The 24772-nt window shown below is 42.6% G+C and overlaps 1 protein-coding gene across 1 annotated transcript in view; it reads left to right on the forward strand.

Annotated features, from left to right (window-relative positions):
• The window catches only part of APMAP (adipocyte plasma membrane associated protein), a 24458-nt gene extending 5026 nt beyond the window's left edge, over positions 1-19432 (forward strand). Inside the window, exons 3-9 of the mRNA XM_083733638.1 lie at positions 3097-3212; positions 11065-11157; positions 14015-14131; positions 15043-15217; positions 15888-16022; positions 16735-16927; positions 17969-19432. Of these exons, the coding sequence (XP_083589764.1) occupies positions 3097-3212; positions 11065-11157; positions 14015-14131; positions 15043-15217; positions 15888-16022; positions 16735-16927; positions 17969-18178 (1039 nt within the window). The 3' untranslated portion in view covers positions 18179-19432. The remainder of the gene's footprint in view (positions 1-3096; positions 3213-11064; positions 11158-14014; positions 14132-15042; positions 15218-15887; positions 16023-16734; positions 16928-17968) is intronic.
• The last annotated feature ends 5340 nt before the right edge of the window (positions 19433-24772 follow it).

The following is a 24772-nucleotide window of genomic DNA, read 5'->3' on the forward strand; positions in this document are numbered from 1 at the left end:
AATTTTTTTGCTTCAGAATGCAGGCATTAGTAGGGTAAATTTCACATTTGCTGTCTCAGTTCAGATCTTAGAAATGAATAACAGTTGCTGTATATAGTTTTAAAATAAATGTAATCAAATATAATAAGGAAGATGGAAAATGGATTTTTGAAGCGAAACGAACAGTGCATCCTTTAAGACTGCAAGCAAATAAGAGGATCTTCAAGCACAATAGGACTTCTTTGGCAAGTGTTCTCATCTGGCTAGAGTTGGTTATTCATTTGTTTAGCACTATGGGAATTGTGTCAACTCCCCTTGGTGTGTCTGCTCCGCACCTGTCTTGCGTACATGTTTGCAAAGGTGCCTACATGGACTTGATCCAACACAATAAGTATACCTTGTTCATGGGTTGTGCAGATTGCTCAGCTAAAATGAGCCTATGGTCTCTCTGCATCTAGGGTCTCTGCAAACATGAAGCCAAATGTGGGTTCAGCACATTTTTAGGAATATTGAGGGAAGGAAGAAGGATATTTGTATGGTACCCACGGAGAGAGCTTAATGGTAAGAGTCCCAGTTCTCTTGTACCTCAAGCCAGGAGTTCACCAAGAAGTCTTTAAAGGAAATTGTGCTTTGGAGGCTCTGAGAGCACCCAAAAGTTGACATCTCTCATTTGGGAAAGATTTCAGAACAAGGAGAACACTCCAGATTGATAAAATCCCATATTGTTGGAATGAGACTATTCAATTCTCAATTCAGTCTTGCCAGGTGATAGTACTAAAGCTTTACTGCATTGGTTTTGAGAATGAATATATGCTTGGATGATATATATTTAAACCGTATTTGGAGTAGATCTACTGAAATCAGTGACAAGTTAGTCATGACTGACTAAATTCATTTTATTTCAGTGGATCTACTCTTGAGTACGGCTTGGTTGGATGCCACCGTTCATATTTTCACCACCAGGGAGAAGGCTTTTTCAGTAGTGGCACCTGGTTTATGGAACAGTTTAACTATTTCTTAGGGGTGCCCCCACATGACTTAAGGGAACTCATACAAATGCTTGCATGTGAATTTGTACACACCCCTAAAACTCAGGATAACGTTTCCATGCATCTGAAGAAGTGTGCTGTTGCCCAGAAATCTTTTGCCATAATAAATTTGACTTACTTTATTATTATTTTTCATAAAATTTATACACCACTGTATTATTTTAAAAAATGAAGTGGTTTACAAAAGATAAAACAGAAAAATCAAGACAAACTTACAACCTTACTTTAAGACATACAAAAGTTAAAATACTAAAACAGATTAAAATTACCTCAACTTTGTAAGCATCTGGGTGGGATTTTCTAAAAAGGAATATTTTTAGCAGGTGCCAAAAAGTGTACGGTACTCATCAGAATAGTCACGCATGAAAACTTGGGCCCAAGTGAACACCTGAGTCACAGCTTTACAGGAATGCAGCTTACATTCACGTGATAATGTGAGACAGTTTCAGACAGTTAGGCATGGGAGACTAGACTTGTTCTAGTGACAGGTTATGCAGTGTTGAACAAACCTTTGTAGAAAGAGGAAGCTGCCCGTTGGTCAAAAGCACCCAAACCTGCTGAGCATTAAATGCTGCCACAAACACACAAAGAAAGGTATGCTGGAGAAGTAAGTGCAAACAAATGTTTGATTGCACATTAGACTTTGACAGCTCAGAGAAAAATTGGCAAAGGCTTTTTGTGGGGGGGGGGGTTGAAACTAAGTCAAACATGGTTGTTGTAAGTTATGTATCATTATGACTCCCTGCTGCCTTTGGCACCCTGCTTCCTGGGTCCTTTTTTATTTTATGTTTGAAACTGGGGGTGGGGTATGTTGTGACAAGTTCTGTTTGGTAGTATTTATGCAGTTTCTCCCTCCCGCTTAACGCTTCTGCTTTTTGCATTATATTTCAATTGTGTTCTTTGCTTATATAATGTAGGCCATCCATATAACTTTCTTATGAGGAGCCATACATATGTCAGAGTAAAACTGTATCTTTTTGAGATGAAAAAGGTTTTTAAGGCTACAGTCCAAAGCATACGTCTGTGAATCAGGTCCCTCTGAAATAAGTGGGGTTTACTGTCAAGTAAATAAGGTTAGATCAACCTGTAAATCTTACTGTCATGATAATTTTCAGCAATTGACAAGTTTAACATTCGTAATCACATCTCTGTCCTTAGAACCCTCCATTTCTTACAACCTTTCATGTTGTATTCAGCTTTGGTCCATTTAACTTACATTATCCTGACAGCAAAATACAGGATTAAGTAGCGCTAAGCAGATCTAGAATAGGGAAATGGCTACTATTTCGTTTAGGTAAGATTCTTTCCTAAGCTGTTCGGTAGTGCTACTAACCACCTGGTGGTATGATCATTTCTCTAGATGACTACATCTTATTGGCCAGAGTAATCACGGTGTGTATTTTGAAGTGATCTGTAAGGTGTTCCATAAAAGCAAGTCTTCATTAAGAAGCATTTTAACTTGTAATGGAGAATTGTTTCAGAAAAGCTGTGGAAATACTGAGTTACAAATATGCAGTATTGAAATGCTTCAATGTTGGAAATGAGTACAGTGTTCAAAACTGAAAGCATTGCCATCTGAACAATTGGTGTTTGCTCATTTGACACCAAACTAGAATAAAAGATGTAAGTGTGGAATTTTCCCCAATAGGTGGTCCATTGTATGTCCTTGTGATAGTGTCCATCATGCTGATCTTGCAAATGCCCTGGTCCCCCCCCCCCCATTTTGCATTAAAAGAGATCTGCTGTGGCTTTTCCATCTCGAGTGTGTTGGCTTGATGCTGGCTTATTTTGCATGTTATGTTAAACTATACTTTAAACTTTCTATCAAGATATTGTAACATTTTGGATCTTATGTTGATGTGTTTTATGTACAAAAGTACATAAATTGATCAGACGTCCGTACGCAGTATGAGCAGAGTGTGTTTGAAACTCATGTCCACCCTCACCTGCCCTTTAGTGCCCGAGGTAGAAAGGAAAACTAGGTTTATCTGTATCAAAATTGGTTGGCTGCCTGCCCTTTTCTTTCAGTCCACCGATGAAATTGCTTCTCCGTTTCCCCCTCTCCTAGCTTCAAAGAACCTCCTCTCCTCACTGGCGCATTAGAGCCAAACTTCAAGCTCCGACAAGCAGAAAGGCTATTTGAAAATCAGCTTGTTGGACCAGAATCTATTGCAAACATCGGCGGTAAGCACAATAACATCTGCATGCTAAACTGTGAAGGATCTTAATGCTTGGATCTTGAGTCAAACATGAGACCTTCTGAGCCTAGCAAAAAATCACTTTTTCTCTTGCTCTGTTCTTTTCCCCAAATACTTTATAGTAGGCTTCCTCAAACTCAGTCCTCCAGATGTTTTGAGACTACAATTCCCCTCATCCCTGACCACTGGTCTTGCTAGCTAGGGATCATGGGAGTTGTAGGCCAAAAACATCTGGAGGGGCGAGTTTGAGGAAGCTTGCTTTATAGTAATAACTACTCCATAAGTCATGTTGGTAACTCTTGGTGTAACTATTGATCCAAACGACTGTGCAATTGATTTCTGAAATAATCAAATCTTCAATTATATAAAGCACACAGTGAAAGAGCATGTCATGTTAGAAGATTTGACACTCTCTAAGTTGTAACAGTGGTGTGGTTTCTGTAGCTGTTGTGTTGTGGGATACGTGAAAGAGCTAGGGAGAGCTGATCTTCTACATCCAGAGAGCTAGTGTACCTTGGGTCCCCACCTGGTGTTCTCAGGGTCTAATACTCAAGGTGCCTGGATGTCCCTGCTCTAGTAAGTGGCTAAGTGTCTCGGTGGTTGCTGTGGAGCAACAATGGAACAGGGCTATTGCCTTCATGTCCTGCTTATGGTCTTCCTAGCAGCATCTGGCTGCTCACTGGGAAACAAGATGCTGGCTAGAGGTCCTTTTTTCTGATCCAACATGGCCTCTGTAACTTTCCAGGAAGCAAATGGCATTGCCTGTGAATCTATAGTGATTCTTGCCATTTATTCACAGTTGATAATCAAAATAATAAACAGCAAACGTATAAATTGCAGAAAATGTAACCAAACACACATACTACCAAAAACAGGACACTACCGAGAATGTCAAAATTCAGAAATAAGTAAATAACCATGAATGCACAAGGTTGTCCCAGTGTTACAGTTAAAGGCCGGTCAATCTCTGATTACTCTGACTAATGGGAAATGCATCAAAATAAAAAGCCATCTATTAGCTTGGATTATGGAAGATGAAAACAAACAATGCTTTCCCTTTCTACTGGAACTTTAATTGGTGAATAGTAGCCGCCAGAGCTACAAAAATCCACCGATGGTGAGAAATCCAAGAGATACCAACATTAAAGAAAGTAAAAATTGAACAAGTATTGTATCTCAATATAAAGGATCTAAGTTATCCCTACAAAAGGTTGTGTATTTGGAGTCCTTTCGTTTATGAGCCAGATGCTAGCTGGAGTGTGTTCATGTGGCTTTGAGCCACAGATGACTGCTACTGTGGACATGATTTGAGGCTAACTTTAGTTTTAATATTTAAAGGTCATGAGCTTTTTTTATGAAGGAACAATGTACAATTCATACAGTACTTCCATGTGATGGGATGATGAGCTGCTTGTGCGTAAAAGCTTAGTCCCTCAGAGTTTGCCCAGATTAGCAAAGCTCTGTCTGTAGCGGAGCCCCTTAAGCATGGCTCCCTCAATCGCTGGCAGAATCCGACAGTGGGCGTTTGCGGAATCTCTTCCAACATAAAAGCTCCTTAACGGAAACGCGTCTTCTGGACTCTCGGCGTGACAGTTTCCGGCGAGGTGTGGGTGTCCCTATAGGAGGTCCTGAAACCACCTCACTGTTTTCGCTAGAAGTGTCCCAGAGCCATCCCTCCGACTCCCTTTCCCTCGGAGCTCCTTCTCTCCCCCTGCTGGTTCCCTCCTCTGCTGTTAAGTCTCTCTTAACCTCCTTGAGCCCTTCCACCACCTGCTCTTCCGATGGCAGTTCCCTGACATCCACCTCCCCTCCAGGGCCCCCTTCACCCCCTCCCGTCCCTTCCTCCATGGGCGGTGAGGATGCAAAACACCTGAAAGAGCCTCCCTCATCTTCCGAAGTCTCAAACACTTCCCTCCACCGGTTGCTGTCCCTAGCCCCCCAGTACTCCTCCTCATCAGAGTCTACTCCTTCTTCCAGCTCTGATTCCGGAAACCCTTCGAACTCCTCTTCCTCGTCAGTGGTGCCAAAATGTTCCCTCCGGAACCTCGTTACAGACTGAGGTTTCCTTGGGAACCTTTGACGAAACGTTTCTATTAAAACCTCGTCATTGACTTCCTCTGCACTTACCCAGGTGTTTTCTGACTCTGGTTCCCCTTCCCAAGCTACCAAATACTCCACCTGATTACCCTTCCACCTGGAGTCAATGATTTCCGCTACATGGTTGTTGCGCTCCCTTTCTTCTATGACTGGTCCCTGAGTGAACAACCCTTCACGTCCCCCCCTGTATGGTGACAACAATGACCTGTGGAATACTGGGTGCAGTTTCATGTGGTTAGGTAACCTGAGTTTGAACGCCACTGGATTGACCTGTTGAATGACCTCAAATGGTCCCAATCTTTTGGGTCTCAATTTCTTACAACCCCCTTTGAACGGCAACCCTTGGGTCGACAGCCACACCTGGTCCCCCACCCTTATGGTTTCACCTTCCCTTCTATTCCTGTCTGCCTGCTTCTTGTATTCTTCCTTGGCCCTTTCTAGGTTAAGTTGGAGCTGACGGTGGATCGCTTCCATCTCCTCTACAAAATGTTCTGCTGCCGGGACGCTCCATCTCTCCCCTCCTTCCCCTGGAAAAGCCCTGGGATGACACCCATAGTTTGCCAAAAAGGGACTCATCCCTGTGGACACATTCTCTGCATTATTGTAGGCAAATTCCGCCAGTGCCAACTCTTCTACCCAATCATTTTCTCTGTCATTGACAGTATTGTTGGAGGATATCGTTTGCTCTTTCCGCCTGCCCGTTGGTTTCAGGGTGTCGGGCAGTCGAAAAATTGACTTCTACGTGCAGCAAGCTCATGAGCTTCCTCCAGAACCTGGACGTAAATTGTTTCCCTCGGTCGGAGACCACCCTCAAGGGGGCGCCATGCAACCTAAAATGTGTTCTACAAACAATTTGGCTGTCTCTTCTGCCGTGACCGCATGTGAGCATGCTACAAAGTGGCACATCTTGGTTAACAGGTCTACTACCACCATGACAGCTGTTTTCCCTTTGGATTTTGGCAGATCCGTCATAAAATCTATGGATACTGCCTCCCATGGCCTTTCTGGTGTGGGTAAGGGTTCCAATAACCCCGCTGGTGCCAACCTCTCCCCTTTCGCTCGCTGGCACCGGTCGCACCCCCTAACATATTCCCGTACGTCTTCCCTCACCTTGGGCCACCAAAACTCCCTGGTAACCAACCACATGGTTTTGTGTTGCCCGAAGTGCCCTGCTGTGGGGCTGTCGTGCAATTGTTTGAGTACCCGACCCCTCAATTCTCCTTCCGGTATGTACAGTGCCCCCTTGTAATACAACGTTCCGTTCCTTTCCTCAAACCCCCCTGTGTTCTCTCCACCTCCCCGGAGTCCTCTGAGTTTATCTTGGGCGTATTCATCATTCTCGATTTCCTCTACCAGTTCTCTTTGCCCCACCAATGCCGCCCCACACACCCAGTGGTCCTCAGGGATCATATGTCTCTCCTCTGGCGCCCCCTCTCCCTCTAAATACTCTGGTTTACGAGAGAGAGCGTCCGCTCTGACATTCTCCTTCCCCGGCACATAGCAAATTTCAAAATGGAATTTGGAGAACTCCTGGGCCCATCTCACTTGTCTCTGGCTCAGTACTCGGGCAGTTCTCCAGTATTCTAGATTTTTGTGGTCGGTGCGCACTTGGACCTTGTGCTGCGCTCCAATCAGCAAGTGTCGCCATCTCCGGAACGCTTCATGAATGGCGAGTAGTTCTCGGTCGTACACGGTGTAGTTCCTCTCGGATTTGTTCAACTTCCGCGAGAATACTGCACACGGTCTCCATTCCGACGTATCTTTTCCCGACTGTAGAAGCACCGCCCCCACCGCTCGGTCTGATGCGTCAGTCTCCACTCTCATTGGTTGCTGTAGATCCACGTGCAAAAGTTGTTCTTCCGACGCAAACGCCTTCTTTAACCTTTCAAACGCCCGCTGCGCCTCTTCCGTCCAAACAAATTTCTTCTTGCTGCTGAGACAATCAGTGATGGGCGCCGTTAAGTGGGCAAAGTTCTTGATGAACTTCCGATAGAAGTTTCCGAAGCCCAGGAACCTTTGCACGTCCTTCTTAGTTTTCGGTGTCTTCCATTCCAGTACCGCTTGAACCTTGCTGGGATCCATGGCCAATCCCTTGTCTGACAACCGGTACCCCAGGAATTCCACCTCTCTGGTATGAAACTCACACTTCTCCAGTTTCACCCACAGCTGGTTTTCTTGCAGTCTGTTCAGTACCTCTCTTACATCTCGCACATGCTGCTCCTCATTCTCTGAGTACACCAGGACGTCATCTAAAAACGCTACACAGTTCTTGTAAAGCAATGGTCCCAGGACGTGATTCATGAACGATTGAAAACAGGCCAAGCCCCCCTGTAGACCGAAAGGCATAACGAGGTACTCAAAGGCCCCCAAGGGGGTGAACATAGTGGTTTTCCACTCGTCTCCCTTTGTCATACATATCAGGTTATACGCCCCCCCCTTAGGTCCAGCTTGGTAAAAATTTTCCCTTTCCTCACCCGGGTCAAAATGTCATCGATTCTGGGCATGGGGAAAGCCACTGGTTCTGACACTGCATTCAGGGCCCGGAAGTCCACGACCAATCTGGGTTTATCAGTATTTTTTTTGTCCACAAAGAACACTGGGCTGCCCCCCACCACGCGTGACTCTCTGATGAAACCTCGCTTGAGGTTCTTGTCAATGAACTCCCTTAACTCCTGCATCTCCCTGTCTGACATTGCATACAGCTTGCCCACTGGCAGTTGTGCTCCTGGGAGTAAGTTAATTTGACAGTCAAAGGGTCTGTACGGGGGCAGTTTATCTGCTTCTCTTTCGCTGAAGACGTTAACCAGGTCGGCGTATTGTCATGGTACCTTCCCTTTATCTGTTACTTCCATCCCTGCTAGCGTAGCCTGGGCTCCTACCTGGGCTTCCCCTTCCTTGCAGTGTGCCATGCAATGCGCTGACCCAAAGGAAACTACCCTCTGGTGCCATCCCACTAGCGGATCATGCAGTGCCAGCCAGCTCATCCCCAAAATAATGGGCGCTCCTCCCAAGGTGGCCACATTAAACGCTATCAGTTCGGTGTGTCTTGCCACCCTCATCATCATTGGGACAGTCTGTTGGTTAACTTCTCCCCCCAACAGCTCCCTCCCATCAATCGTGGTCACCTGCAACGGGTTGCTCAAAGGGATAGTCTGTATCTGGTGTTCGGCTGCAAACTCCTTACTCATAAAATTGCAGGAGCTGCCTGAGTCCAATAGCGCCTTTATCTTTAATGGGTGTCCGTTTGGCAGCTCTAGCAACACCTCTATTACAAGCGCTGGTCTTGGGGGTTCTGGCGTGGGCACATTCACTGCTCTTTGGCCTGGCTGCTGTGCCCCGATGGTGGCAGCCAGGCGTTGGCTTTTACTTGCTCCTTAACCCCCTCCTCCTCCCCTCCAACAGCTCCCGCCATCCCTTGCCATTCCTTTCTTTGCAGGCAGACTCTGGCAAAGTGACCTGGCTGTTGGCAGAGAAAACATTTCTTGGCGTTCTTTCCCTCCTTCTTCCGCCCTTCACTGGGGTTTGAAACTGCGTGCGCGCGCGCTGTTCCAATTTCCATCGGCTCTGCTGGCGGGGAATGCTGCTCATGAATCTCTGGAATGCGAAAATCCCTCCAACGTTCCCCCTTCCCTTTTTTTTTTTTTTTTCCAAAATTTTTATTAGGTTTTTTTAATAAAAGAGATACAAAATTAAAAAACAGCATTGTTTGTGTCTTTACAAAATTTCATAACATCTTTGGACTTCCTCACGTCATCCGCTCGCACTTACATTGTTCATAAAATTTTTCAAGCAAATTACCATCTTATTTGTAATCTTATAACCAATCATTACAATATAGTCTAATAATGCTCATCTAATTTAGTGATGGCCAATTGTTTATAATCAAGCATCCTTCTTAGCATTCCATCAAATTACAATAATTTTGTAAATAAATCTTAAATTTCTTCCAGTCTTCTTCAATCCTTTCTTCTCCCAGGTCTCGAATTCTGCCAGTCATTTCCGCCAGCTGCATATAGTCCATCAGCTGCATCTGCCATTCTTCCAGCGTGGGTAGATCTTGAATTTTCCAGTTCTTTGCGATGAGTATCCTTGCTGCCGTTGTTGCATACATAAAGAAAGTTCTGTCCTTCTTTGACACCTTCTGGCCGACAATACCCAGAAGGAAGGCCTCTGGTTTCTTAGTGAAAGTATACTTAAATACCTTTTTCAGTTCATTATATATCATTTCCCAGAAGGCCTTCACTTTAGGGCAAGTCCACCAGAGGTGAAAGAACGTTCCTTCATTCTCTTTACATTTCCAACATTTATTGTCAGACGAGTGGTATATTTTGGCAAGCTTAACTGGGGTCATGTACCATCTGTATATCATTTTCATTATATTTTCTTTCAAAGCATTACATGCAGTAAAATTTAGCCCAGTGGTCCACAACCTTTCCCATTCCTCAAACATAATGTTATGCCCAATGTCCTGTGCCCACTTTATCATAGCCGATTTAACCATTTCGTCTTGTGTGTTCCATTTCAACAGCAAGTTATACATTCTTGAAAGTACCTTAGTCTTAGGTTCTAACAGTTCAGTTTCCAACTTCGATTTCTCCACCTGGAACCCTAGCTTTTTGTCATTTTTAAAAACTTCTTTAATCTGAGCGTAATGTAACCAGTCTCGCACTTTATCCTTCATTTTTTCCATACTCTGCAATTTCCAGTTATTTCCATCTTTTTCTAATATTTCCCAATATTTTGGCCAATTGGCTTCCATATTGGGTCTTTTTCGGGCCTTAGCTTCCAGAGGTGAAAGCCACCTTGGGGTTTTATTTTCCAATAAGTCTTTATATTTTGTCCAGACATTAAACACTGCTTTTCTGACAATATGGTTCTTAAAGGCCTTATTGATCTTAACTTTGTCATACCACAACGTTCCCCCTTCCCTTCCCGCTTCTCCAAAGCTCTCGCCTCCTGGCGTGCTCCTATGGCCAGCACTGATTTAGTCAGCTGGTCCATAGACTCCGCCCTGGGCGCCCGGGAAAGTTCGTCCTTCACTGCTGAAGATAGTCCTTCTTCGAACAGCATTTGTATCGGTTCCGCCGACAAATCCCAACCCAATTTATGGATCAACATGGTGAACTCAGTCCAGTACTCACGGACAGATCGGCTCCCCTGTTTACACACCATTAACTGTCTGCGCACCACTCCCTGCTCAATCTCGCTGGAAAACATCAGATCCATGGCGCGAAAAAACTTCCTCGAGTCCTTTAGGGCGTCATTATTAGCTGCCATCAGGGGCCTCACCCAGTCTTTCGCCCCCCCTTCGAGAAGCCCAATCACAAACGCTACCCTCGATTCCTCATCAGGAAAGTCATCAAACTGCAGATTGAGGGCATATTGCATCTCTGTCCTAAAAGCTTGATAGTTCCTGGGATCACCCCCAAACTTCTGCACCAATCCTGGCACCTTCCTTGTGAGTGGGGTGGCCTTTCCCTTTTCTGCATCCTGAGCCCTCCTCTCCTCGAGCCTTGCCGTTTGCAGCGCTAGCTGGACCTCCAACACCCTGTACCTTTCCTCCAGGCTTGGACCCGCTCCAGCTCCTCCTGCTACTCCGGCTCTGGTTGGGTTGCTCATGATGCCTCTCCTTGCACAAGCAGCTTTCAAAGACTGTCGGATTGCTGTGATGGGATGATGAGCTGCTTGTTTCCAGTTTCCAGAATTCATAAAAAGCTTATCTTACAATTTGTCTCTCTTAGATGTGTTGTTCACTGGTACAGCGGATGGAAAAATTCTAAAGATTGAAAATGGCGAAATACACACATTAGCCCGACTTGGACATGGCCCCTGTGGTAAGTTAGAGGAACCACGTGTTTTATTGCTGCTATTGCATTTTGCTCTGAATTGTATAGTGATTGTACTGTCAACATTCTAAGCTTTGCTAAGTCATTTGCTCGAATATTATCTAACTCATTTTAAGGTGCACTAAGGATTTTTCTTTTCCTAAATGGAAAAATAGCTATATTTCATAATGTTCTTCACAGTGCATTTTAGGCAGGTTATTTTTGGTATATACTTTCATAGGCCTTATTATACAGGTTTGGTCTGAGAACTGTGCCAATAATTGACTTGAAAGTGTGAAGGCAGGAATGCCCCTGTGGAATAAAAACATATTACACTTTGGAGTAACGGTCAGTAATTCAGCGCTCGCTAACATTTGTTATTTTTTTATCTGTGCAACTGTATCAACACTGCCTGATGGTTCTCTTTTTGTGCTTCTTTTAACCTTCATGCCAATGATTCTAGCTAACTGCTCAACTGCAGCCCTGATTGCCAGATAATGGCTTTGGTTGAAAATACCCTAGCTGAGTTTGACATGGGACAGCAACAGAGAGGATGTTTGGAGCAGGAAACTGACCATGCAGTGGTTAAGAGGAACGGATTTGTAAAGGTCCATGAGTCACAAGGTTCTGTAAATGAAAGGGAGAATGCAGCAAGGTCTTTGGAAATTGATGCTCTCCCAGACTCATGGCTACCAGTGAAAGAATATACAGATTCCCTTATTCCAAGCTACCGAACTAACACAGCTATATTCTGGCAATCTTCAAAAGAAATTATAACTACTGAAAGGAAAAAAAAAACCATTACAATCCCTGCCATGTCACTGCCAAATGCACAGCACCCATTGCTTGTACCACCAGCCAGTCTCCTGCCTGTCTCATTGGACAGGTTGGGACCTGCTGGGAAAGGCACTCCATCAAGCAGTCCTAAGCTGTTCAGGAGTTTATAAATGGGCCCAGTAGTTTATGGGAAGCCAGGACTGGTGGTGTTTGGCTACACTTGGGGATATCAGGCAGAAGATATAGAAGATAGAGAAGCATGATTAGTCGCACCAACAGGGTAAAGAACAGCTTCTATTCATGGGCTGTTAGGCTGCTGAATGAAAAGATAACAGGGCAACTGACTTTCAGATTTGGTGGGTGTGCGTCAGTAAACGAGGGGAATTAAGACTAAGAGAGCTGAGTGGGGGGTGCTCTTGTAATCTCACTGTATACAAGTTGTACAAGTGACAATAAAGTATTTCAATTTTTATTTCAATCATATAACATCCAGGCACTGTCAGTATCTCAATATGATATGGATAACATGCCTCTCATACTGCACATCATGCCATCTTGACTTTAGCTTAGCTTAATACTTTAGAAAAATAGTGGAACTACATCTAAAATCGCACATGAAAAATGAGGAACTACAACATCTGAAATTGCACGTGGAGAATGAGAAGCCTCATTGCAGCATCCAGATTTGCACCATTACTTGTAGGATCGCATTTCCTTAACATCTATCCTTCGATTTTTTCTTTTAAAAAAATTCTGTGTAGCTTTTCTTTTTCTCTAATGCTTCCATCCATTAATTTTGTTATATAACACAGTCCAATAACTTATACTCAGATTATCCCCTTCAAACACACAGGTGCTTAAGAGAATATAGGATAGCAGTGGTCCAACATTTTGGAGTGATTGGCTTTAGCTTGTTAAAGTTGAGAGAGGCAACTCTGCATTGTTCTGACTGGAAGTGTTTTCCTACATAGAACAGTGTAAGAGAAATGTATTTTGGAAAAAGGAAATGACTTCACTTACCACAGGCTATGTTTTCCACAAGTTGTGCCATGTGAAGTTAGTAAGGGGCAAGAAAGAGACTGACTGTTGTTCAGTACTGCTTGTTGGTAACTTGCAGAATGAATATCTAGCTTTGCTTGTGTTGGTTTCCTTTTTTGGAACAGCCAGTAGAGGGCACTGTGAACGTAAAAGTTTTAAACATTTGCTGCTTTGGCTACATCTTCATTCTGTATGCAAAAAGAATAACTTGTCCTAAAAGTGGCAACAAAAACATAAATGCAATAAAAATCCACTACTAGAAGAGATTATACATCACATTTATTATAAGGTAACTAGTTACCGTATTTTTTGCTCTATAAGACTCACTTTTTTCCTCCTAAAAAGTAAGGGGAAATGTGTGTGCGTCTTATGGAGCGAATGCAGGCTGCGCAGCTATCCCAGAAGCCAGAACAGCAAGAGGGATTGCTGTGCAGCGATCCCTCTTGTTGGTAGTTGTCATGAAATCTTATGGCACAATAAATACGTTAGGGTGACATTGAAGTGTCAGCCTACTTGTGCAAGAGGGAATTTCCCTGTTTGCTGGGGGGGGCAGAAGTGGGAGGAAAGGAAGGGAAAGTTGGATCTTGTACAAAGGGTTGCATTCAGCATAGCACTAAACAAATAGTTCCATCAGTGCAAGGATTTATCCTTGCGTAAGTAAACATTCTCTTCCTCTTGTGTGCCTCCTAAATCTGTTCTGGGAGTTCCCCCACCCTCTGGAGCAGATTTAGGGATAGCACAGGGCGCACACAGGAGGAGGGGAGGGGCGAAAGTCTTGTTGTGTTCATGCTAATCCTTGCACTAGCACAATTTAATGTTGCCCAGAAAAATCTCAATAGTCTGCAAGGTGCATTGTTGTTTCCTGCAACAGACCCCTAAAGATACCATTTTGGAATTTTGTCAGCATAAAATGGTGTTGATATCAGTAAAGTTTTGCTGAATATTTGTTTTTCGATTAAATTCTGAAGTAATGGCATTTTTTCCTGAAGCAGTATAGAAATCTTTGTATAAAAACTGCTGCTGTTAACTTGCTGGAAATGTGTCTTAAAAGGAACCAGAGAAGATGAAACCACATGTGGGAGACCTCTTGGAATCAGAGTTGGACCAGAGAACACCCTTTTTGTGGCAGATGCATACTATGGACTCTTTGAAATCAATCCTGTCTCAGGTAACCTTGCACTCATGTTTTTCCTGTTCATGTTTGCTTTGGCCTGGCATTTCTTTTGTCTTCCTTGTGAAGTCGCCATGCTCTCCTATTCTTCAGATGCTTTCATTTCCCTGCTTTCTTTTTAAACCTCATTCCCATACCTGCTACTCCCCTCTTTTTGGCAACTATCTTTGCACCCCCCCCTTTTCCCTTTCCCTTCCTTTTCCAACTCCTTTTTACATGCAGATCACCCCCATTTTCATGTCTCCTTCCTATTCTGCAGCCATTTGCACACACACCATGATGATATATGTTTTAAAATAACCAATCCTGTCATCTTGTTCCGTTAGCGAAGATTATCAGCTGATGAATGTTGTACATATATGAATGTTTGCTTGCTAATAAAATACCTGTTCTAAATTACTATCTGGGAAATCATGCTGAAAACAACCCCTAATACTGGGAATGAAACATGTTGTGTGAAAGGACTATGTAATATTCCATGGCTCTGCATCCTTTTTCTCTCATACACAAGAGGAAAATGACAGTTTTAAACAATGGCAAAGGTTTAAGCAGAGCAAGCAGAGAGAAGGAAACACTCAGGAAAAGGTGGCTGTTTAAAGCAAGGTTTCAGTACAGCAAGAAGGAAGTTGGGAAAGTCTCAGCCCGATGGATCTGTCTACTTTAAATAACACGACAAAAGCACACCTTGAAATGCAAGCTGTTCATTTTAAGAACAAAAAAACCTTTCTTATGTGCAAACACAGATTCCTCTTCCTTAGCCAAAGTAAATGAAAATATTTGTAAATTATTTTCTATCTGCCATTTTGATGCATAAGGAAAGCTCTTATCATTGGAAAGTTATTAACTAATCTAAACTTAAAGCATGTAGGAAAGCAAGGGGTTAACCATATCCTTCTTTCTGTGATCAGGTGAAGTGAAACCACTTGTGTCCTCCAAGATTCCCATTGAAGGAAAAAACATGTCCTTTGTGAATGATCTTACACTGACGCGAGACGGAAGGAAAATCTACTTTACTGACTCCAGTAGTAAATGGCACAGAAAAGACTATTCCTTATTAATCATGGAGGCTTCCGATGATGGACGGTAAGTCCCAACTGGGGAAAATCCTTGCAGTGTTTTGATGCCAGTTGCGAAAGCAGAATTTTAACAGCAGTACGACTGGGTTGCTTAGTGAGTTTCTGGTCTGTAGCACGACTGGGACTGCCTGGCATGGAATTTTCTCTTAGCCAATGTGCTAATTCTTAATTAAAGATAATAGTAATAGCTTAATTGAATGAGCAGCCCCACCCTTGAGCTGGAGTTTAGGTTCATTGTGCTCCTATTAATGCATACCTGTAAGCCAGTGCTGTGGTTAGTGTCTTTCAAGCACGGCCCAGACAGGAGTGGTGAGACTTTTGAGGAGCCTGCACCAGCAGGCTGCTTGTTTGTGTTAAACCATAGTTCAAAATAAACTATGCTTAGAGTTGCGTGGAAACCAAGCCAATAAAAATACGGCATTACAAGCAAGTGTGTGAATGAAGCTACTAAGAAACATGTAGGTTCACAGAAAAATGAGCCTGTGAGTATTGAAATCTCTAGGAAACTGGACTATAATACTGCTCTGCTTGTGACCCCTTCTGACGTGGGTCTCCTTCACATATGTGCTCCTTGTATTGGTTCTGTTATCGTCTACATGGTTATGTATCAGTTTGCACGTATCTTTATGACAAATGAATTTAAAAATTAATGACTGTGTTAATGGTTTTGCCCTCAGCTTGCTTGAATATGACACTGTCACAAAGGAAGTGAAAGTCTTAATGGGAGGGCTCCGATTTCCAAATGGAGTCCAGCTCTCACCTGCTGAAGACTTTGTGTTGGTGGCCGAAACAACTATGGCAAGAATACGAAGGTATGTGGGATGCCTCCCAAGGTGGCTATACATTAAAGTTTGCACCAACAGCATTAGCCAAGTGCTTTAAGCTCAGCTATCTTTTTAGGGACGTGGGTGGCGCTGTGGTCTAAACCACAGAGCCTAGGACTTGCCAATCAGAAGGTCGGCGGTTCGAATCCCCGCAATGGGGTAAGCTCCTGTTGCTCAGTCCCTGCTCCTGCCAACCTAGCAGTTCAAAAGCACATCAAAGTGCAAGTAGATAAATAGATTCCGCTCCGGTGGGAAGGTAAACGGCGTTTCCGTGTGCTGCTCTGGCTCTGGTCTGCCAGAAGCGGCTTAGTCATGCTGGCCACATGACCCGGAAGCTGCACGCCGGCTCCCTCGGCCAATAAAGCGAGATGAGCACCACAACCCCAGGGTCGGCCACGACTGGACCTAATGGTCAGGGGTCCCTTTACCTTTACCTATCTTTTTAGGAATATATTCGATGCAAAGTTTGTTGATCATCCTTGTTGAAGAGGCTTTTCTAAATACTGTGCTCTGCAAGCGAACTGACTGCTTTTACTATGCAAACTGCAGACTCACTTGCTCTGACGAATTTTGCCCACTTGTGATGTAGTAGGTCTTTTATTGGCTCTTCCTCCTCCTGGGAAGCACTTGTTGGTTTCTGTGGTTCCTCCTTGACATGTGCTATTACCTTGTAATATATTAATGCACTTTAATTTTGCAGATACTACGTATCTGGCCTAATGAAAGGTGGAGAAGACATGTTTATAGAAAATATGCCCGGCTTTCCAGATAATATACGTCCAAGCAGCTCTGGAGGTTATTGGGTGGCTATGTCAGCTATTCGGTCCAATCCTGGATTTTCCATGTTGGATTTCTTATCTGAAAAACCATGGATTAAAAGAATAATATTTAAGGTAAAACAAATTCTGTTTTGATGATAAATTGCACAATCTACCTTGAGAGCCAGTTGGTTCATTTTAAAAAAGACATGATTTAAAAGCAGTATATTAATATTAAAGTGATTTGAAATAGCCGATTTATGGACAAATCATATTGCCCTCACAATGATAGAGCCAGAATACCAGGCAATATCAATCAAATGTTTAAATTGTGTGACTCTTTGTTGTGCTGTCTCAAAGATGGTGGCAGCAAAAGGGAGTTCTGGGGGACAGATTTTTCCCCCCCTTGAGAGTCTCTTTCCTAGTCAAGCATTTGTTCGTGCTTTAGGCAGATGGTATTAAAACCACTCCAACCCCTAGAACTTTGAGAGGCAATGACTGTCCCAGCTGCCAGCACTGGTGCGAAGATTGAAATGCATCAATATTTATATCACACAGCTTCAACATAAATTTACATTCCCTGGGTGGTTCACAAGTTTATGAAACATAAAAGTAGTTTTTATTTTTACGTAGCAGAACAAAGCATAAAACGGATGCAACAAATTAAAAAGCACTAAAACTGCAACATTCACTCAGATAGACAGTAAATTAAAAATGCTTTAAGATTAAAATGCTTACATTAGCAGTTCTTAAAAAAACAAAAAACCACCCATCATGAGGAGCTTAATTTGGGCAAAGTTTAGGCAAGCTTTAACACTCCCCATTGATTTAGTGCACCCTTACCCAACCTAGTGCCCTCCAAAAGCCTTGGACTATGGCTCCCGTCAGCCCCAGCCAGCGTGGTCAATGGTCAAGAATGGTGGAGTAGTCATCTAAAACATCTGGGTCGTGGGCACCAGGTTGGGGAAGGCTGATTTAGTCAAGATACTTGAGCATATGCTTAACTCTGCCCCAAAATAAATTGTGCTTCAAAGAGCTTTTGGATGGTTGATACTCTTTGAACGCTCTGGGGTTTAAAATCTGAATTGGTTAACATATTTTAACTGACTGTTCAGTGTACTCATAATGCTTATGACAGAGGTGGTTATCCCTAAAATGAATACTTTCTTTCCCCAGCTGCTCAGTCAAGAAATGGTGATAAAATTTGTGCCCAAGTACAGCCTCCTTCTAGAACTAAGTGACACTGGATCCTACAGAAGAAGCTTCCATGATCCAAATGGAATGGTGGCAACGTACATAAGTGAAGCACATGAACATGATGGACATCTCTATTTGGGCTCCTTCCGGTCTCCCTTTATTTGCAGACTGAACCTCGAGGACGTCTAATTCTCTCAGCCAAAAGCACTGCCGCTGTTGTCTTGAGTTCCTCTAGAAGGGCAAACGGCCCACGAAGAAGAATGAAATTGCAGTCAGTCATGAGCACTGTAGGCCCAAAGTAATTTGCAGGGAATAAAGTTTGAGCGTTTCTTACAATAAGCATGCCATGCCATAAAACCGGTGAACCCAATCCACTATTGTCTTGTGCAACTCCCATTTGAATTGGTGGGCCTTGTGTAGAAGAAGTTCTTGGTGAGTTGTATACAATCTTTAGTATCTTTACTTACTTACACATAAATACAAAATTACCTCATGAAAACAAAAGTTGCTACATCTAATAATGTTCTTTAGAAGCTGCTTCCACTAGTGAAAGATGTACATAATTCTGTCTGCACTTCAAACGCCATACTGGAATTACATCCTTGGGCTTTACTTGCTAGTCCAAAATGATGTCTTGCATGCATTTGCTTCCAACTTGGATTTGTCTTTCTAAGCATGTTTTTCTAAGCATGCATATTATAAAAACTATCATTTATAGATGCATTAATAAGCAAATAAATTACAGGTATAATTTTATTTTCTGTCCGCTGTTTTCTGCATGGGTAATTTTAAAGACATGAGATCACTCCTGTGTGGTTCTCTAAACTTGAAAATGTATCCTCCGAATGGTAAATAGATACAACTGACTTAGAAAAAGCTTGTTCCAGAATCTTATTTTGTCTCTGCGCAGATTATTTGATCACTAACACAAACTTTTCAGTCATAGGAATGCTTTCATGTCATTAGATTGCAATGTAGGAAAAAGCCTTTAAACCCTGTACCTGACTGGTGTACAAGCTATCCGTTGAGGCCTTTATTTCTCTTATGGATTTGACTGAAAACGGCACTCATATAGTAATAAACATAAGGTTGACTCAAATGTATAAATTGTATGATTGAAATAATTTTTTGAAGCACACAAGGAACTGATATTTTGTTACTTAAAGCATATTTTATTTTATCTTATGTTTTTGACTCATAAAGTTAAGTGCTTTTATTATTATTTGGGTAGTTCAGGGGTGTTTTTTTAAGATGTCAAGATTTTGTCAGAAGAATTTAATATGCATCAAGATTTTGTCAGAAGAATTTAATATGCATAAGAGTAAAACCAACCAATGCTTTGCTGGCTTACTGAGTTACATTTCAAATAACGCAAACAAATGTTAAAAATCTTTATTATAATTTGTCAATGGAAACAACAGATTAAATGATTAAATCATCCAATAATTGTAGTACAGTATCTTAATTATGTATATCTTGTCTTTCCTTTTTAAAAAAGTGATTGTGAAATTTACTGGATAATTATGAACATAAAGCTAAACATAATAAACCAACAAGATAAGAACAAAACTAAAAAGTGGCAGTAGCAAATAAACATTCAGCTAAAACTCAGAACTTCAAGACAACACAAGCTTAACAAGGGCATCAAATTAAAATACCTTGTCAAATAAAACAAATTTTGTCCAATACTGAAAACTCGTGAAAGGAGGCACCAGGCATAAGCATCTAGGAAACGCCACCACAGAAAAGATTCAGTCCCCCAGTTATATTACCCACCTCTGTGCAGCAGGCAGAGGAACCTGGAGAACAGATTTGCCAGATTTTCTCAAGACATTTGCAGGTGGTCCTTGAGAGACCCTTGTCCTAAGCCAAGCTGTGCAGGTCTTTACAAGTTAAAGCCACTGATTGGTTTGGTCTTAATGATTCCCCCCCACCCCCATGTTAGGGCACTAGCATGCAATGTGTTGCAAACAGATTGCCACTTTGGAAACCTGTACAATTGCAAACAGATTGCTGCTAGTAAACCTGTACAGGGCACTAAATTTGCAGGCATGTGGTGGGTAGAAGTACAAATTCTGCATGAGAAAGAATTTGACTTCTACAAGGGGCATGTCTTGCCTTGAAACTTCCTGGGATTTTGTAAGTATATAAAAAAAAATCCAGCAGGGAAGTAATTTGGCATTTTTTTAAAAGTTCAAAAATAATAAACCCTGGGTGGGATCCATATGGAGTTAAGTTGCATGTACAGTATGTCCCATTGAAATCAGTAGAACTAATTTAGTGATTAACTTGTCATTGATTCTAATGGGATCTAAGGTCCAATTAACATAATCTGGATCCAGCCCATTATTACCTTCAAATTTTATTAAAGAAAATGGATTAACATAAACTACACTCAGTATTCCAGTATTTTCTTAAAAATTATCATTCCTGCTCAACTCTGCTGCTGCCTACCTTTACCCAAAAGACCCCCTTTTTAGTTTATTGATAATTGCTGAATTCTATAATTTAACAAGCCTATCTCTAAGCTGAGGTATTCCATATATCTTTTATTTAGCATATAAAGGTTTTGCTGTTGTGATCATATTAAAAAAATACCTCTTTACGCAAGTTCTTTTCTGAACTAAGTTAGTAAATTTTCAGATATTTTGGTATCTACATTTCAACAGCATACAGCCCCAGTGTACTTGAAACTCATAAGCATAGTGTACAATTATTTCAGGGGAGTTTCTAGGTCCTACCTTACATCTGGTTTTCTTTTTTGAAAAGGTAGTTAATCGGTAGCTCAGTCTATTCAGAGTAAGCGTGCGAAATGTTCAGGGCCTAATGCATTTAGGTTCTGGACATAGCGAAAGGGGATGAATTGTGGTATTAAGTTCCATGCCTAAGCCTTTGCTAGTTGGTTAAAAAGGGAGGCCAGAATGATAGCAGTCTATACTTGTCCTGTCCTGAAATTTCAAGGACCCCATGTGCTCTGAAAACCAACGGAGAAAATAGAATACTATTTCTCGTTCATATAGTATCTCTATTTTTAATCCAGAAAAAGCAATAGTGCGCCAAGTATTGGAAACTTGAGAAATAACTAGTCTTACTCTTTGTGATTTCTGCATTTGACAGTCCCTTAAGATGTTTCTCAGGCCTAGCTTAGACAACTCTGTTCGTCTTCAATCGTCGTAGCAAGAAAGCAAACGCCACACTTTGCAGTCAGCTGCTCCTTCGTGATTCATCCTCCATTGGGATTAATTATTGATAATGTAGCTGCAGTAAGTTTCTATGGTAGGCGAAACGGCTTTGTCGGGCAAAGAACGCTGGCTCATTGCAATAGGAGAAAGCATGCTGCTCTCCTTGGCTGTAGAGAGGTCTGGCTTCGGAGTGTGCATGGACATGATTCCTGCAGTTTGTTATGAGACAATTTAAAATTAGATTTTGTAGGAGGCGTGCGGCTCACTTTCTAAGCTACCCATTGGAATCGGGGCTACCTGTCAGGAAATTCCACATGTATGGATTTTCAATTTGTGTTTTGCTAAATGATTCCTGTGCATTCTGCCATGTATTTTTGAGATATATATATATTTTCCGTTGCCCTTGTGCAATACACCTTTTGAGTGCTGTGACAGAAAGTATTGTTAAGAGATATACATCTGAGCCCACATGCTTGCCCGTCACACACATGAATTCATGTGTACAGCGGTTAGAAGAAAAGAACCTTTTGCATGGAGTCACAGTGCTTTTGATAAAAATGTGTGCTTACCTTTAACCCTTATACATATATCCGGATCAAGTATATGTCACAATAGGAAGCAGTAAAGTTCAGTTTATTACATGGCCATGAAAACAGAAGATACAAGTCCTGCAAATATGCAGGCAGCAAATGAGCATTAAGCACGTACATACACCTCTATTCTAAAGACTGGTTGGCATCCGTCTGTCTCAGGAAACAATGGAGAATTGCACCTTCAGGGTTGAAGTCAAACCGTTGGAGAGTTATCGCAGCTACTGTGGCTGTAGAGACTGATACCAGATAGACAAGTTTTGCTGCAGCTGACGCAGATAGAGGCATTAGATTAGGGGAGCAAAATTTTGAACAGGGTTCAGATGTTTGTTCAAGATTACACTGCAAGAAAAGAAAAGTGTATATTGTTATGGTTTGTATTAGAGCAATGTTGACAGCACAAGCCAAACGATCTATTCCTCCAGGGATTTGTGGTTTGATGTAAGTCAGAAAGTGTAAAGTGAAGTCACTGGGGCAAACAGAATTCTAATCTAAGCATTCCTTGATGGGCGTGAGCTAATTGTGACTAACCAGGAAAAGGATCTTTGGAGCACAGTAGATAGCTCAGTGAAAATGCTGAGCCAGTGGCACTATAAAAAATAAAGGCAAATTTTGTGCTAAGGATATTTAGGAAAGTCTCATGATATTGGCAGCTTTATTTGCATCTATAGTGTGCGTAAGTAGGACTACAGTCCACCTATATGGACCTTTGCTCTGATGCAGCAGCGCTCTTGTTTTCTTGCCTTTTGGAATGCGCACTTTATGCATCCAATTGCTAAGAACAATAGTTACTCAGTATGTGGCACTAGTGAGCTTCCCGCAAACAGAGAGGCTCCCAGGGACCTCCTCCTCTGTGACTCCCCTGGGAAATTCAGCCAGACTTCTGTAACTCATGAGTCACCACCCGGAACTCAACTTCCCCTTCTGAAAAGGAGTTTCTACACAAAGCAATTTCACGTTTCCCAAGCTAGAGGCAGCGTTGCCACTTTTTCTTTGGCAACGCTCCTGCGCCTTTAGTACCCACAAGACAGGCAGAATGTTTGTCCTTCTAAGTGGCTTTTGGGGGCAGGATATAAACTCCACAAGCCGCAAGTGCATTGGCCAAGAGTTACCTGTGTAATCTAAACCACCTGCAGGGAACAGGGCGTGTGACAAGTGTGGTGTAGTCACTGTGGCATCTGCACCCCTGCAGTGGAAGGCAGGTAAAACACTGCTCAAATGACAGCAGAGATGCCAGCTCAGGATCCGTGGATTCTGGCCCAGCTTGGCCACTAGCCTTCCTCACCCCTGGAACACTGTGTTAGAACATTCCACTGGCTACCTCAATAGGAATCCTGCTGTGGCAGTACTTCTGCCTACCCCTTTAGAAAGCTGGAGAATAATGGAAGCAGTTGAACTGTTTTGGGTGTGGCAGTGGTGTGGGGAACCTGCCCATCCAATTCCCTTCCTAATGTAGTGGATCAGGGGTTTGAATTGCAACTTGAATCAGTCTTGTCCATGGTTTTAAAAGATGATAGCAGGCAAGACAAAGAAGGGATCTTCAGTGTCCTTGATGGCTCATTAAAACTTCTTGTTCTTTTTGTACTGTATTATGGATATAAAAAAGGTAAAGGTAAAGGACCCCATGACAGTTAAGTCCCGTCAAAGGCGACTGTGGGGTTGCGGCACTCATCTCGCTTTCAGGCCGAGGAAGCTGGTGTTTGTCCACAGACAGCTTTCCGGGTCATGTGGCCAGCATGACTAAACCACTTCTGGTGCAACAGGACACCACGACGGAAGCCAGAGCGCACGGAAACACCGTTTACCTGCCTGTCACAGCAGTACCTATTTATCTACTTGCACTGGTGTGCTTTCGAACTGCTAGGTTGGCAGGAGCTGGGACAGTGTTTGGAAGATTTGCCAAGGTGGATGCCAATTTTAAAGCTTACAAAAAATCTTAAAGGCATGATGATGCTTTTGTGGCTAGAAATTTCTAATAAAATAAGGGGTTGGGAAAGGAACAAGTGCTTGGTTTGTGCAAGTACCAACCCCCCCCCCCCTTTTTTAGCAAGGCTTGTCTTTAACACTGGGACAAGCAAAAACGTAGGAGAGGAAACCTCCTCCTCTTCCCCATTGTTTCCTCTTCATGCCAGAAAAAGCTTTCTTGCTGAATTTGTTTTTAACTACATGTTAAAGACAAAGAAGGCACTGTGCCATTAAGAAGGCAAATCAAAAGAATGCCCAACTCTGCAAACACATCAGGTAAGTTCACAATAAACTACACACACACACACACACCAGCCTGCTTACTACAGAATTTGTAATAATTTATCACCTGTTTTTCCAAGTTTCCCTTTGTCCAGAATATGGGGTTTCCTGAAGGTTTAGATTTATTTTTTCTTCTGCAAGCATGCATTCAGGTCTGGCAACAGCAAAATACAGTCTGTGAGTTAAATCAGCCAATGCTTGCTCAGTGCTTGGTGCAGATTCTTCTCATTTTCTGAGAACTGAGCAGTTCATTGTCGTATAGTGTGTGGGACAGCTCTTGTGATACATACATGCACCATAGCCCATAAAAAGTGCCTTCCACCCAAGCCAATACAATAAAGCCTGCAGTGTCGGGTGTGTAAAAGGAAACTCAACGGCTGCAGTCAAAGTCCATTTAGCAACTGCCAAACAGCAAGGTGGGGCGAAGTTGCCACTGCCCTTTTTCTCTTTTATGCTGCCACACCTTAACGTAGTAACTTTTCTGGTAACTGAACAAGAATAGGTACACCAGAATGCTAACTATCCCATGCATATTCCTCAAGCGTTGACTGTGTGAGAGCCACATATGAATGATCTATCAAAAAACCTTGCCCAACAGAGACTTCTAATTTCCATTGTTACCAAAACAACTACAGTATTTTTCAGTGCAGTCCGTTCATGCCATTTAGGCAACTCCTGCAGCCAGGCTGGTGCCAAATGTCTTGTTCTGCTTTCCTTTGGACCACATCAACGAGGCTGAGAGGGGAGTCTTGTCTGGGCAGTCC

Source organism: Podarcis gaigeae, assembly GCF_964106915.1.
Source record: "Podarcis gaigeae genome assembly, chromosome: 3".
In the NCBI taxonomy this organism is placed as follows: domain Eukaryota; kingdom Metazoa; phylum Chordata; class Lepidosauria; order Squamata; family Lacertidae; genus Podarcis; species Podarcis gaigeae.